This window comes from Ptychodera flava, chromosome 12 (assembly GCF_041260155.1).
Source record: "Ptychodera flava strain L36383 chromosome 12, AS_Pfla_20210202, whole genome shotgun sequence".
NCBI classification, from domain to species: Eukaryota; Metazoa; Hemichordata; class Enteropneusta; family Ptychoderidae; genus Ptychodera; species Ptychodera flava.
Genome location: NC_091939.1, coordinates 30,878,294 through 30,892,313, shown reverse-complemented (window position 1 = coordinate 30,892,313; position 14,020 = coordinate 30,878,294). Strand labels below are relative to the sequence as shown.

At 37.2% G+C, this 14,020-nt stretch overlaps 1 protein-coding gene across 1 annotated transcript; it reads left to right on the top strand.

The window, feature by feature from the left end:
• The first annotated feature begins 379 nt into the window (after nt 1-379).
• LOC139146275 (hepatitis A virus cellular receptor 1-like) lies at nt 380-2,264 on the top strand. Its single transcript, XM_070717681.1, has 2 exons — nt 380-479; nt 1,078-2,264. Exons 1-2 carry the CDS (start codon nt 380-382, stop codon nt 2,262-2,264), a joined length of 1,287 nt encoding a protein of 428 aa, XP_070573782.1.
• The last annotated feature ends 11,756 nt before the right edge of the window (nt 2,265-14,020 follow it).

Below are 14,020 nucleotides of genomic sequence, written 5' to 3'. Positions count from 1 at the left end.
TATGTATGTATGTATGTATGTATGTATGTATGTATGTATGTATGTATGTATGTATGTATGTCATGAAATACGTGTACATCTTTTAGGTCTCTGTGTGAATTTAAGGTGACAGTCATTACTTAAAATATAAAATATATTAAAATGTCAAAGAGTTGAAATAATAGAGGTTCACGATGATTTGTTGTTTCAGCTTGTACAGGTGGTCAGGTTGCATACGAAGGATGGTGCTATGAATATTCAACTGCCCATGACACTTATTTTAATTCTCGGATAGCGTGCTTGATGTTATCGGGAGAAATTCCCATTATAGAGAAAAACGCCGACCAGGTGTTTCTTGCCAGCATTGTTGACCCAGGATACAGTTACTGGATTGGCTTATATGATAGCCTTGGAACTGGCATTTACGAATGGCCCGATAATCGACTACTGTCAGAAACTGGATATACGAGCTGGTCGAGTGGGCAACCCGGGCCAGAGAGGTGTGTAGTGATGGACAAAGATTCTAGTTTTGACTGGGTGACAAGAGACTGCCTGACAATTCCAAGTGCTCGAATTTGCAAGGTCCCAGGTAGGTACAGAGAATACAAAACACTTGAACACCTTCATGCTTCAGAAAATTAACGATTGAGAGACGTCTAAACCTCCTCCGAATGAAAATAAATAAAGACAGTATTTGTAACTTTCACGGTTGTAAACTCTATTAAAGCCAGCATGTCGTCTTTCATATATTCTTGATGCAGTATCTGGTACAAAAGAATGAAACTCCGGAACAGGGTGTACTATCACTTTAAAAATTGGACTCTATGATTATTGTTTAAATTCTAAATTTTACACAAGAGTAGCATTAATTACACGATGTTCATGACTATGCATCTAAAAAGACATCATTGGTAGGCCGTATTTTTTAAAACTCCAGCATCTTTGGCTTAGAAACATGATGCCTTTATGGTGATTTCAGTAATTGAATATTGCTGTATGGCATCAACGTTTTCTTAATAATTTATTTATGTTAGCAAGTATAGAAATAATTTCTAGTCCGTAGATTTAAAAAACAATTGAGATTTTGTATTAACACAGGACAACCGACGACTCCAGGGGCTGCAGTACCAACGACAGCTCCTGTTACAACAACAGAGCCTACAACGACCACTGTTACCACAACAGAACCTACAACAACCACTATCACCACAACGGAGCCAACAACGACCACTGTCACCACAACAGAGCCAACAACGACCACTGTTACCACAACAGAACCTACAACGACCACTGTCACCACAACGGAGCCTACAACAACCACTATCACCACAACGGAGCCAACAACGACCACTGTCACCACAACGGAGCCAACAACGACCACAGTGACCACAACGGAGCCAACAACGACCATCGTTACTACAACAGAGCCAACAACGACCACTGTCACCACAACGGAGCCAACAACGACCACTGTTACCACAACAGAGCCAACAACGACCACTGTTACCACAACAGAGCCAACAACGACCACTGTTACCACAACAGAGCCAACAACGACCACTGTTACCACAACGGAGCCTACAACAACCACTGTCACCACGACGGAGCCAACAACGACCACCGTTACCACAACGGAGCCAACATCTACCTCTCTGACCACAACGGAACCAACAACAGCCACTCTCATCACTACGGAGCCAACAACGACCACTGTTACCACAACAGAGCCAACAACGACCACTGTCACCACAACCGAGCCAACAACGACCACAGTGACCGACACGGAGCCAACAACGATCACTCCTATGACCACTGTAACACCAGCGACCACTATTACCACTATTGCGCCACAAACGACAGTTGTTACCACTTATTTGCCACCAAACACCATTTCTACAACTGCTGAGTTGCCACTAACAATTGCCAGTACTGCCGAAACACCAACTATCACAGGTACTCAAAATGAGCCTTTGTCATTAACTCAGCCATCTGCAGGTACATTTACTGTGGAAATAGGAATGACAACCAAAAGATCTGTATCAGGAAATCTTGAAACGCATGATACACTGTCAGTAGATAACAAGCCAGAAAGGGATGAAATCGTTCGCAACCTGCCATCGTATATGTTTTCATCGTTGCTTATCGCAGTAGGAGCGGGTCTAGCAATTCTAGACTGCTGTATCATTGCAGCTCGGCGTCGAAAACGAAATAAGGAGAAAAAGGAAAAGGAGAAACGACAAAGAGAGATCAAACATTTTCGTCGAGAATCAGAGTCTTCGTGTTGATCAGGTTTCATTGCATTGGATCTGGATGTCATGATTCCCAACAAAAGTTTACCTTTTCAAGGATGACTAGATAAGAAGTATCAGAGATACCATTCCGTGTCTGTTTCATACCATTGGCTGCGTTCCCGTCATTCCTGTACCGACCAAATATTTTTGTAGGGGCCTTAGCTGTTTAATATCTTTCTCTATTTATCGATTATCCATCTATCCATCTATCTATCTATCCATCCATCTATTTAGCTAGCTAACAAACTAGCTGCTATCTCTATCAATCTATCGATCTTTCTATCTATCTATCTATCTATCTATCTACTATCTATCTATCTATCTATCTATCTATCTATCTATCTATCTATCTATTATCTATTATCTATCTATCTATCTATCTATCTATCTATCTATCTATCTATCTATCTATCTATCTATCTATCTATCTATCTATCTATCTATCTATCTATCTATCTATCTATCTATCTATCTATCTATCTATCTATCTATCTATCTATCTATCTATCTATCTATCTATCTATCTATCTATCTATCTGTCCGTCTGTCTGTCACTGACTGTCTGTCTGTTTCTCAATTCAACTCCTTCTCTCTTTTATTCGTTAATGTTTCGGTCGCCAAATCGACATAATACCCATCTGTAGATATATGTACAAATTGATTTTATACCCTTGGGTAAACCAGTACAGACCACACGGACGCAGTCAATGACATAAGACAGCAAATAAACAGAAAATGAAGATGATTCAATTCAATTCAACTTCTTTTCTCTTTTTATCGTTATTTGTTATGTTTTGGTCGCCAAATCGACATATTACCCATCTGTAGATATTTGTACAAATTGATTATATACCCTCGGGTAAATCAGTACAGGCAACAAGGACCCAGCCAATAACATAAGACAGTAAATAAACAGAAAAAGAAGATAACTGCAAATACGTATTTTACGTCGAATGTCTGGATATTTGATCAATACATGTTCAAATTTGGACTAGCAGTGAATGCGGTTTCGCTGATTTGAAGCCGATCTTTACCATAACAATTAAAGAACGGTCGTCTTGTTCTGTGAATGACTGATATCATGTCTTCATAATGAGGTTATGATTGGGACTGCAGCTTCCGTCATATTGAATTGCATAGAGCACTGACGTGCATTTGACCATTAAATGTTAAAACTCGTCTAGGAATCATGCAGATCTTAACCATGGTGATGTTATCATCTAATCCAACTATCACTCTTTTTCCTGTACCGCGCGTACGTAACATACAGACACACTAACAATATTTCGTATAACAGTACAAAATCTACCACTAGCAGCTTTTATAATACCTTGCTTCTGTTTATTTCAAGTGAATTTACAGTAGATTGTTTCACATCGTTATAAAATAACTTAAAAACCAGTGCACATACAGGGAAACGTTTAATGTTTCTCTAAGAATTCAAAATATAATCACGATACATTTCATTTGAGTGTAGCTGTACCTCTCCCAAATTTTATAACCAACAAGCCAAAAGCTGATGGACATCGCTTTCGTTTTCATGTGTGTCAATCGACTGTCGAAGTATTTTATGTACATGCGACTTACACATACTAAAATTTACTTAGAATTTTAAATTATGGAGGTCAATTTTGATGATATTGCATTTTCAAAAGGGAATTTGTAATGTCTAAAAATGTATTTCAACAACAAAATAGGTGTTCCCACCACACAATCTAAGGTTGTGGCCTGTGATAATATCCAGTAGATCTGGAATGTCATCGTACAGAGCTGATGATAAACCTCCGTCGTTCTATCATGTGAACGTATAATGTGTAAAGTATGACAAACTGTAATTTACACGCTCTAAGCAAGCCTGAAGTTTCATAGGCATATCCAAACGATGGATACCAGCGAGGAGGCTTTCACAGTGTATTAAACTTTTTTAATCAGCTATTAGGAACTAACTAAATTGATTGAAATATCCTGACGAAAGAAAAATATAGCTCCAAACCCTTCCTAAGCACTACCAAAGAAACATAACTGTTCTTGAAATCTATTTCGAGGTTTTCTTACATTGTATCAAGTTTTCATATAACCTGATTCAAATGTAAATTCCATTTGCGAGGTATTACTTGTATGTATTTAGAAACACAAATTTGAAAAGAGCAACTATTTTAAAGCTAAAACAAAATACTTAAGATTACAAAAGGACGAAAGAGGGCAGAAACCCTACAAATGAGTGAGGCAGAAGTACGTAAAATCGTGTCTTTGTCCTCTCAATTGATTTTGAAAAAAGGACGTAAGCGATAAAAGCACGCATGAATATTTTGAACAGTCTTTGTGTAGCTTTATTTTACAGTTTTTTCATACACTGTGCGTATTCACGTAAAGATATAGTACTGTGTATAAGTATATTGCCAAAACAAATGGATAACCAACAATCAACGGTAGTTTCTATCCCGGTTGCTTTAGATTTTTTCATCGTGGATTAATGCATACCATTTCTGGCGTATTGACAAGGATAACTTCTCCTTTCTGCATTTTTATTGTTGTGAATTCAGGTTATTTCAATCAAGCACCGTAGTCGGCCAAGTGTCGAGAAATCTGAAAAGTCCGATTCATCTCTAAGTGTACAAAGTTTAACGTTCATGTTACAGTGATGGAATGACAGCTCCATACATAGTTTCTATTGATGTCATACGACTTTGGCGATACGTGATACATTTTGGCCACAGAATATTAACGGCTCTTTGAAAATCAAAAAAGTGGTTTATTCATATGCAACTAGAATTATAATATGATAACTTTTACAGATTGTCTATATTTTCCTTGTAGTTAATTTTAAAGATAAGATGTGTCCCTTCCATATGGTATGATAAATTCGTCTGAAAATAAAAAGAGTAGCGTCTTGTCGCTATCTTTAATTTTCCAGTGTTTGTCAAAGTGTTTTCAATGATTTTGGTATGTAAAGGGGGATAATCTTTAAGATGTAAATCAGTTGTTTGCTTTGGAAACCGCGTTCTAATATTTGTGGACGAGGTATATTACGCTTTGTTAGGTTCACTTCCTCTTTGATATTTTTCTTACTTATAATCCCAATGTTGTAATTTTATGGTAAAACATGTTACTAGTTGTCATATAATCCCTATCTTTGGCGTGTAAGAGCATATCTTAGGATAAGATGAGGCGTTTTATAGTGATGTTTGGTTGAGGGTGACTTCTTTATTTATTGAAGCTTGTGTCAGGATCGACTGACAGGGAAGCTGCCGCCTCTCAACTGCTTCCAAGTTTATTTCATTGCGATTACATGCCTGCCTTCTACTATATTTTTGTAATAGCGACTCTCCAAAAACTCCAGAAACAAGGCACGCCCACCAAGCGGTGTTTCCAGAAGATATCGATCTACGTCATTACAAAGTTAAATAGAAGGAATATGACTGCCGCAAACAGGTACCACATCACAGAGTAAAAATATGCATGACTTTAAATTTGAGACACTTGTTAGAATTTTGTGTGTGTGTGTTTTCCCTGAAAATCGACTGACATGAACGCAAGACACAGCATTTACTTTTTATCGGAATCAGTAAAGCCACTGTATTGCACTTTTGATGCGTAAATTCTCGTGTCGATCACGACCCTACACTTTAAATGGTTTCGCCCACTGCTGCATGTAAATTACTTGAGTGCCGACACACTGTTAAGAAAATCTTTTGACGAGAACCACTCTGTACATCATGCCGGGTAAAGGGATAAAATGTGTACTTTTAATGTATTCAAGCTCCATTAGCCGTACCTTTCGACGTGTTTTCGTTGTTTTTATTATGTTTATCGAATACAATTTACCGTTCTGCCAAAAAAAAACTGTTGAAACGAAGTTTAGTTTTCAACCTTTCATCGTCGCTTTATGAGTATAAAGTTCAATGTTCTTGTTCGAGACTTAATTTTCGTTCAGACTTCAACTCATTTGTCAACGGTAACATAGCATTACTGAAAACAATGCGATCTGTCAACAACCTTGTACTCCATGCGTAAAGACACGTTTCGAATGAAAACGGAAATGTAATTGTTTTATAAAAGAAAAACTTTAAGGTGGTTGGAAAGGCTATTTTGCACCAATTCTTTTCTCAGAGTTAATGTCAAGTTTCAAGTGTTAGAATCAAGATATTTAGTTCAAATTTTCAGAATAACTCCCTTAGTTAATACTTTCTCCAAAGAATATAAAAATTGTATATTTGCAGCCATGATTTTGAAATATGACACCAGTAAATATTAAAATTTAATTTTTATAGTTTTTACATATTTGAATTTAATAATGATTAGATAGTATTAATATTACCAAATTAGTCATAAATATGTTGACACTATTTATTGTAAGATTTGTACGGCAGGATTTGTAAATAAAATTTGTTTTTATGATTTTACATGGGTTATATATCAAAAAATTATTAAAAATTCTTTCAAATTTCAAAATGTGATTTTTAAAAAAAACTTCAAATACAGGAAAATTGTGCCGTACAAATCTTATCTGTAACCTTGTTAATAGGCTGTAAAAATTCCATGTCCATATCTCATTTCGAAGTGGATTAAATTGGTATACAATTATGTAGGAAAACTGTTATTCTATCAAAAATGTTGAAAACAAGCCATATTTGCACCCCTCGTTTGAAGTCATAGAGCAGTTTTTTTGGTTAATCTCACTTTTGACACCTCTTTGACACTCAAAGAATCTAAAAATGCATTTACAATAGCAGTAACTCACTCTGAATGCCAGCACATTTTTATTAAAAGCTAGGGGACCTCTACCATAGTTAATACACTAAGGACTCCCCAACTTCTTATTTGGTCAGTTTTTCAGAAGTTATAACAGGCTATAACTCTGCAATGCCTTTGTGCCCAAATGTCTAGTTTTTTTTATTCCACAGAGAATGTTGACTACTTTTATATTTTAATAGTTTTGTTGAAATTTATAACTGACGCTCTAGCCTTTCCAACCACTTCTAAACACCGTGATTTTATCGACATTACGATTCTTCATAACGATTCTTTCTGTGAATTTTTGGTCGAACCTTTTGGTTCAGACTCTGAAAGGTGTTTGACTAGGGCTCCATTACCAGCCGGGAAGTTATTTAGTCATTGAAAACGATTTTGAATCTCAAACAGAAATCATAGGCAGTCTTTGCGAGGTTGATACAATAGCTTTTGATATCACAAATCACTGCAGCTTTTGTGGAAGGGAAGAGAAAAAAAAATGATTTTAGAGTTTATTCAAATTGACTGTGAGTCTCGTGATCCCTATGGTAACATGATAACAAAATACTAATAACAGCATTCAAAAATATGCAGGCTTCAGCAAATATATACTTTAATGTGGTTACGAGTTGAGTTGTTTGCATACAATTCATCTCTTGAAAGGCGCAATACTTGTCCCCGGGCCAGGAAGCGACGCGTTCAATGTTTGCGTTTAAATTACACAGAGCGCGTCCGTCTGTTATGTACGTGGCAGTCTTAAAAGACTGTGAATAAATACCGCGAATCTTAGTCAAAACGTCAAAACATACCTTCGAGGGTCACTTCATGTCTTCGTACTGCTTACTGTAAGTATTTTCATGTCAAGCCATATCGCTATTGAACAGAAGACGTGAAAACTGTCTCCAAAACTAGGAAAAGGATGTCGTTCAGTCCTTTATTAATGGTTCTTATATTTCACCTAAGTCAACTCTACAACCACTGCAACGGTACAGGTACGTAAGAGTTAAGTTAAAAATTAAAAAAAGTATTGATGCCGGTAAGCTGATAGTCATTGCATAAAATATTAATTAAAATGTCAAAGAGTTGAAATAATGGAGGTTCACGATGATTTGTTGTTTCAGCTTGTACAGGTGGTCAGGTTGCATACGAAGGATGGTGCTATGAATATTCAACTGCCCATGACACTTATTTTAATTCTCGGATAGCGTGCTTGATGTTATCGGGAGATCTTCCCATCATAGAAAAAAACGCCGACCAGGTGTTTCTTGCCAGCATTGTTGACCCAGGATACAGTTACTGGATTGGCTTATATGATAGCCTTGGAACTGGCATTTACGAATGGCCCGATAATCGACTACTGTCAGAAACTGGATATGTGAGCTGGTCGAGTGGGCAACCCGGGCCAGAGAGGTGTGTAGTGATGGACAAAGATTCTAGTTTTAACTGGGTGACGAGAGGCTGTTTGACAATTCCAAGTGCTCGAATTTGCAAGGTCCCAGGTACGTAAAGAGAATGAAGGACACCTTTAAACACTTTCATCTTTCATCTATGAAATGTTTGACGTCGAAACGTCCTCCAAATGAGCAAAATGAAATAGAATTTTTACTTTCACTTTGGCAAATATCATCAAAATCAGCAGCATGTAGAGCTTTGTATGTCTTTTTTTTGATAGTTAATCTTTGTAAAAGTATTAATCCCCTGGACCGGCTTTATCTCACTTCACAAATAAGACTTTTAAATTCAATTTTGTAAGAGCAGTATCTAATCAGATATCTGTATAAACACATATTGGAAAAGGCAACTCTGTCAGCGCGTACTTTATTTTCATTTATCGACGTGCAAATAATAATAGCTATGTTTCTTGACCACCATCGTTCATCATGCTTGGTTGATAAGTTGCAATGTCTTTGACCAGACGACTTAATCTAATTCTCATGAATTGATAATTGAATATTTACGACCAGTGTACTTGCCTGTGACACAAATATTCAAATTTATAAACAGAAATAAAACTGTACATCAAGTATATTGCTTGTTTCGCTATTTTCAAGTGTCATAATTCAAACATTATTACTTGTAACCAAATATGAAAGATATCATTGTTGCATACGTTTAGAGGAAAACCAATATGTTGAATTAATACAGGGCAACCTACAACACCCGGGATTGTAGTACCGACAACACCTGCTGCCATCATAACAGAGGTAACAACTAATGCTTTGATCACAACGGAGCCTACAACGACCACTGAGACCACGACGGAACCAACAACGACCACCGTTACCACAACAGAGCCAACAACGACCACTGTTACCACAACAGAGCCAACAACGACCACCGTTACCACAACAGAGCCAACAACGACCACTGTGACCACAACAGAGCCAGCAACGACCACTGTTACCACAACAGAACCAACAACGACCACTGTCACCACAACAGAACCAACAACGACCACTGTTACCACAACGGAGCCTACAACGACCACTGTTACCACAACAGAACCAACAACGACCACTGTTACCACAACGGAGCCAACAACGACCACCGTTACCACAACAGAGCCAACAACGACCACTGTCACCACAACAGAACCAACAACGACCACTGTTACCACAACGGAGACAACAACGGCCACCGTTACCACAACAGAGCCAACAACGACCATTGTGACTACAACAGAGCCAACAACGACCACCGTTACCACAACAGAGCAAACAACGACCACTGTGACCACAACAGAGCCAGCAACGACCACCGTTAGCACAACAGAGCCTACAATGACCAGTCTTACCACAACAGCGCCAACAACGACCATAACAACTGAACCACCTATGGCCACAATTACCGCTAATTGGCCACAAACAACAACTGTTGACACTTCTATGACACAAACCACCAGTGTTCTCATGACTGAGTTGCATACTGCAAGTGTTACTGCAGCTGAAACACCACCTATCACAAATACTCAAACATCAACAACCGATTATTCAACTCAACCACCACCAAGTACAATCACTGTTGAATTAGGAATGGCAACCGGAAGGCCTGTGCCAGGAACACTTCAAACGCATGGTACACCGTTAATAGATAACAAGCCCGAACGAGATGAAATCATCCGTTACCTGCCATCCTATGTTTTTTCTTCATTACTGATCGCAGTCGGAGCGGGTCTAGTAATTCTAGACTGCTGTATCTTCGCTGCTTGGAGACGTGAACGAGATAAGAAGAAAAAGGAATATGAGAAACGACAAAGAGAGATAAAACTGCTTCGTCAAGAATCAGAGTCTTCATGTTGAACATGACTCGTTGCATTAGATCAGGATGTCTTCACTCTTTATAGAAAGTTTGAGATGATTTCCTGTAGATCAAGAATATCATCCTACCGAGTCGTCGAAAATTATGCATTCTGAACCTATCTGGATGTGTCATGTATTTCCGTGTTTAATTTTCAAGTTCTGAACTACATTTATTTCCCTCAAACAATAGTCCAAAGAACGTATGCCAAACTAACAGCCAGCCGTCGTAATGTGTCAAACTTGATACTTTTCAACAGTTTTAGGGATTCAAGTTGGCAAGTTTAATGGACGTATTCTGACTAAACAAACTGAGCATCACGAAATATAACTTGCCACCTCTTTTAGAAATCTGAGACTACATTTTAAAAACTTTACTTATTTGTTGTCAGCTTTAATATTAGTTAAAATGCTAATATGCAAATTTCCATTTATGCAGTACAGTGTTTCTTCCAATTTTTAATCAACAGACTTGAAAAAACGGATTGCAGCCTCTAAGAAAAGAACAAAACCCTTTCGATGAAATTAATTTTAACAGTTTGCTTGTCATGTTACAGTATCGTACAGTGTAGGAATGTCAATACTTTCCTGCTATAATTTCTCGAGAGCGACATCAACAACAGACAGACATATTTCAACAAAAGGGGTGTTCCTGGAGGATATCGTTGTAAAGTCACACAAGGTCCAGTGGATGTAATGTAGCTGCTGCAAACAAATTTTAAGTGAGGGAAGGACACGCTAAATAGTGTTTCATTTAATGTCAGTGGGATGATAATGCGAACATGGTGACATGTAGTGTAGTTTGGTCCAGTCAAACGTTAACGGTCCTTTTTCAGATCCATTTAAATGAGTGTTTCTAAAGTCAAAATGAGGTTTCTTTGACAGTCTTTTGATTTCGTCGTATCGACATAAATTTCGTTCGAAGCATTTCTCTTTTCTCTGTTAAGCAACTAGAATTGTGATCAGGGTATAGTGTATTTGGTTGTTCATACGTTCCGTGTGATGTTTCCGTTATTGATTTCGTTGGCGGGTATTTATTTTTATTAGTTCTGTGTGTTACGGGTAAATAGGTCAGTGTTTTTGTTGCTCTCGATCGTTACCAAGTTTTTGTCCAGAATGCTTTTAATCATTTTGTTTCATGAATATGGAATAAACTTGAAGATGTACATCAGTTGTTTGCTTTAGCTGTTAAATTCTTATCTCCATGGACAATGTATGATTTATGCTGTGTTTGGCTTGCTTTTTAAATGATATGGGCTTTTTACCGTTTTTTAATGTCGTTGTAGTTTTAGGGTGAACAACTTTACTATTTTATCGAATCTATATTATTGTGTTTATTAACATGTCTCAGAAGCCTTTGAGAGCAATATTTTGGTTGCAGGAACTTCGTCAGCTTGTTGATAAATGCTGGATCATGTCGGTTGTTGTGACGTGCCTTGCAGTATCGAGTCACAGATCTACCTTTCCGACAGTTCTTCTCTGTAAACCGCACAGCTAGTATTTCACGGATCCGTCTATATTTGCATACTAGCGACTCCAAAAACACAGCAGAGAAACGAGACATGCGCAAGTATACACACAAGTCAGGTACCGTTTTGTGTCACCACAAGGCTCGATGATTGAAATATTACTGACGCAAACGACTATTACATCCGACAGTAAAAGTATGGTGGTTTGGATTTGCGTCAAGACGAAATTTTTGTCGTAAACGTTTGTGTATTTCCCAGAAAACCTAAGCCCGATGACGCAAACAGAGAATTCAATTACTTAGCCTTACCGGTAGAATCGATGTTTTCTACTCTTTATGTGTAAATTCATGTTTCGGTTAGGTCCCCTTTTTTGAATGGTATCGTCCATCATTGGCGGAATAATTAATTGACGGGGTATTACACAGTGACGAAAGTCCTGTAGCAGGAATAACTCTGTACAACATGTACCTTGGAAGGTGTAGATTTGTTAAGCATCAAGGCTCAATTGGTTGGATCTTTTGACGTATTTCAATTGTTTTTATTCTGTTCAGGACTGCCATCGTTTCGAAATGCCTAGGTTTCAACGTGTCTTTACAGCCTTTATATTCGTAACGTCCGATTTCGGTTTTATTCCACACTTAAACACATCTATCAACCATAAGATTGCATACTTATCAAACATAAGATTACATACTTATCAATCACAAGATTACATACTTACCAACCATAAGATTGCATACTTATCAAACATAAGATTACATACTTATCAATCACAAGATTACATACTTACCAACCATAAGATTACATACTGCACTCAATGCACTGTGTTTGCCTCATAACAACCTTTGTATTTCTAATGTCCGATGTTATCGTTGACGGCGTAATTTTAGTCCAGAAGATAACATACCGATAACATGAACGATAACATGGCATAACTCACGTCATGCAATGTGTCATGATCCTTATACTGTATATATCGACAAACTTTGGGAAGGATAGGGAGTACTTGTTATAAAAAAAAACAATGAAAATATTATTAAGAGATTCAGTTATTATTCCTTTTATTACAATATCGTACGTGTCATCAACTCATTCCTTATTACTTAACTTACTGACAAAGAAGAGCTTGGTGTGTGCCTAAAATTGATCTTTTATGGTATAACGATTGTTTTTTATGAAATTTGCGAGCAGCAGACTTTACTTTAGAAACAATAGCTCTGAATCGTTATATTACCTCAAGGAGCTTACAGGCTAATATTGTCATTACAATACAATTATAAATGGATGCATTTTTCTTGGCTAAGGAACTTTGATCACTACAGTGCAGTCGATGGAATGTGCAAGTCTCACAAATAGCGTAGTTGAGTTACTATCTTACATTGGAAGTCCTAGTATAATATGAATCTATATAACCACTCGTAGACAAAAGATACATAGGTCTTTACGTGTGTGAACTGCCTGTTGTGAACACGCCTGTAAAACTATATCACTATAGCGCAGTTACCGCCAAAACGATGAAAGGGATGTCGTTCATTTCATTTTTAACGGCGTTCGCAATTCAACTGAGTCAATTCTATAACTGCTGTATCGCTACAGGTAAGTTTCACTTTAGTCTTGAAAAATTATTGATGCAATAAATGTATCATTTATAAGACATAGTTTTTGGACCTAAATATGTTCGCTGGTATATGCATGTACAGGCGTATAGGGCTTGCCACATTTGTAAAATAAGCTTATTCATCCCTAGTGCATAGAATAAATTTTCAAGTATTCGTTCTAAATGAAATTTTAAAAAATGCACAGTATTTGATCGACAGTTGTATATGTATGTATCGGTACGTTTATTTATCTATCTATCTATCTATCTATCTATCTATCTATCTATCTATCTATCTATCTATCTATCTATCTATCTATCTATCTGTTTATGCTATTACATGGTAGGTATGGTGTAGTATAGTGTAATATGCTACTCTTAGCATAACGTTTTTTTGCATAAATATAACGTAAAGGCAATTACTTATTCTGACATTATTTCCTAGGAAATAGCATATTTTTACATGATCAGTGAATTGTTACATGATCAGTGAATTAGTCTACTAATAGGATAGAAATAATTATGTGTGTTATTAATGGTTTTACGAGAGACCTTGTTGAATATTGTGTCATTTTTCAGCTTGTGCAGGTGGTCAGGTTGCATACGAAGGATGGTGCTACGAGGTTTCCACTTCCAAGGATACATATTTCAACTCTC

Excerpts from the sequence above, each read along its gene's own strand:
- LOC139146275 (XM_070717681.1), top strand. The coding sequence starts at position 380 with ATGATAGCCTTGGAACTGGCATTTACGAATGGCCCGATAATCGACTAC. Across the intron at positions 480-1,077 it reads GGGCAACCCGGGCCAGAGAG|GACAACCGACGACTCCAGGG; the intron begins GTGTGTAGTGAT and ends GTATTAACACAG.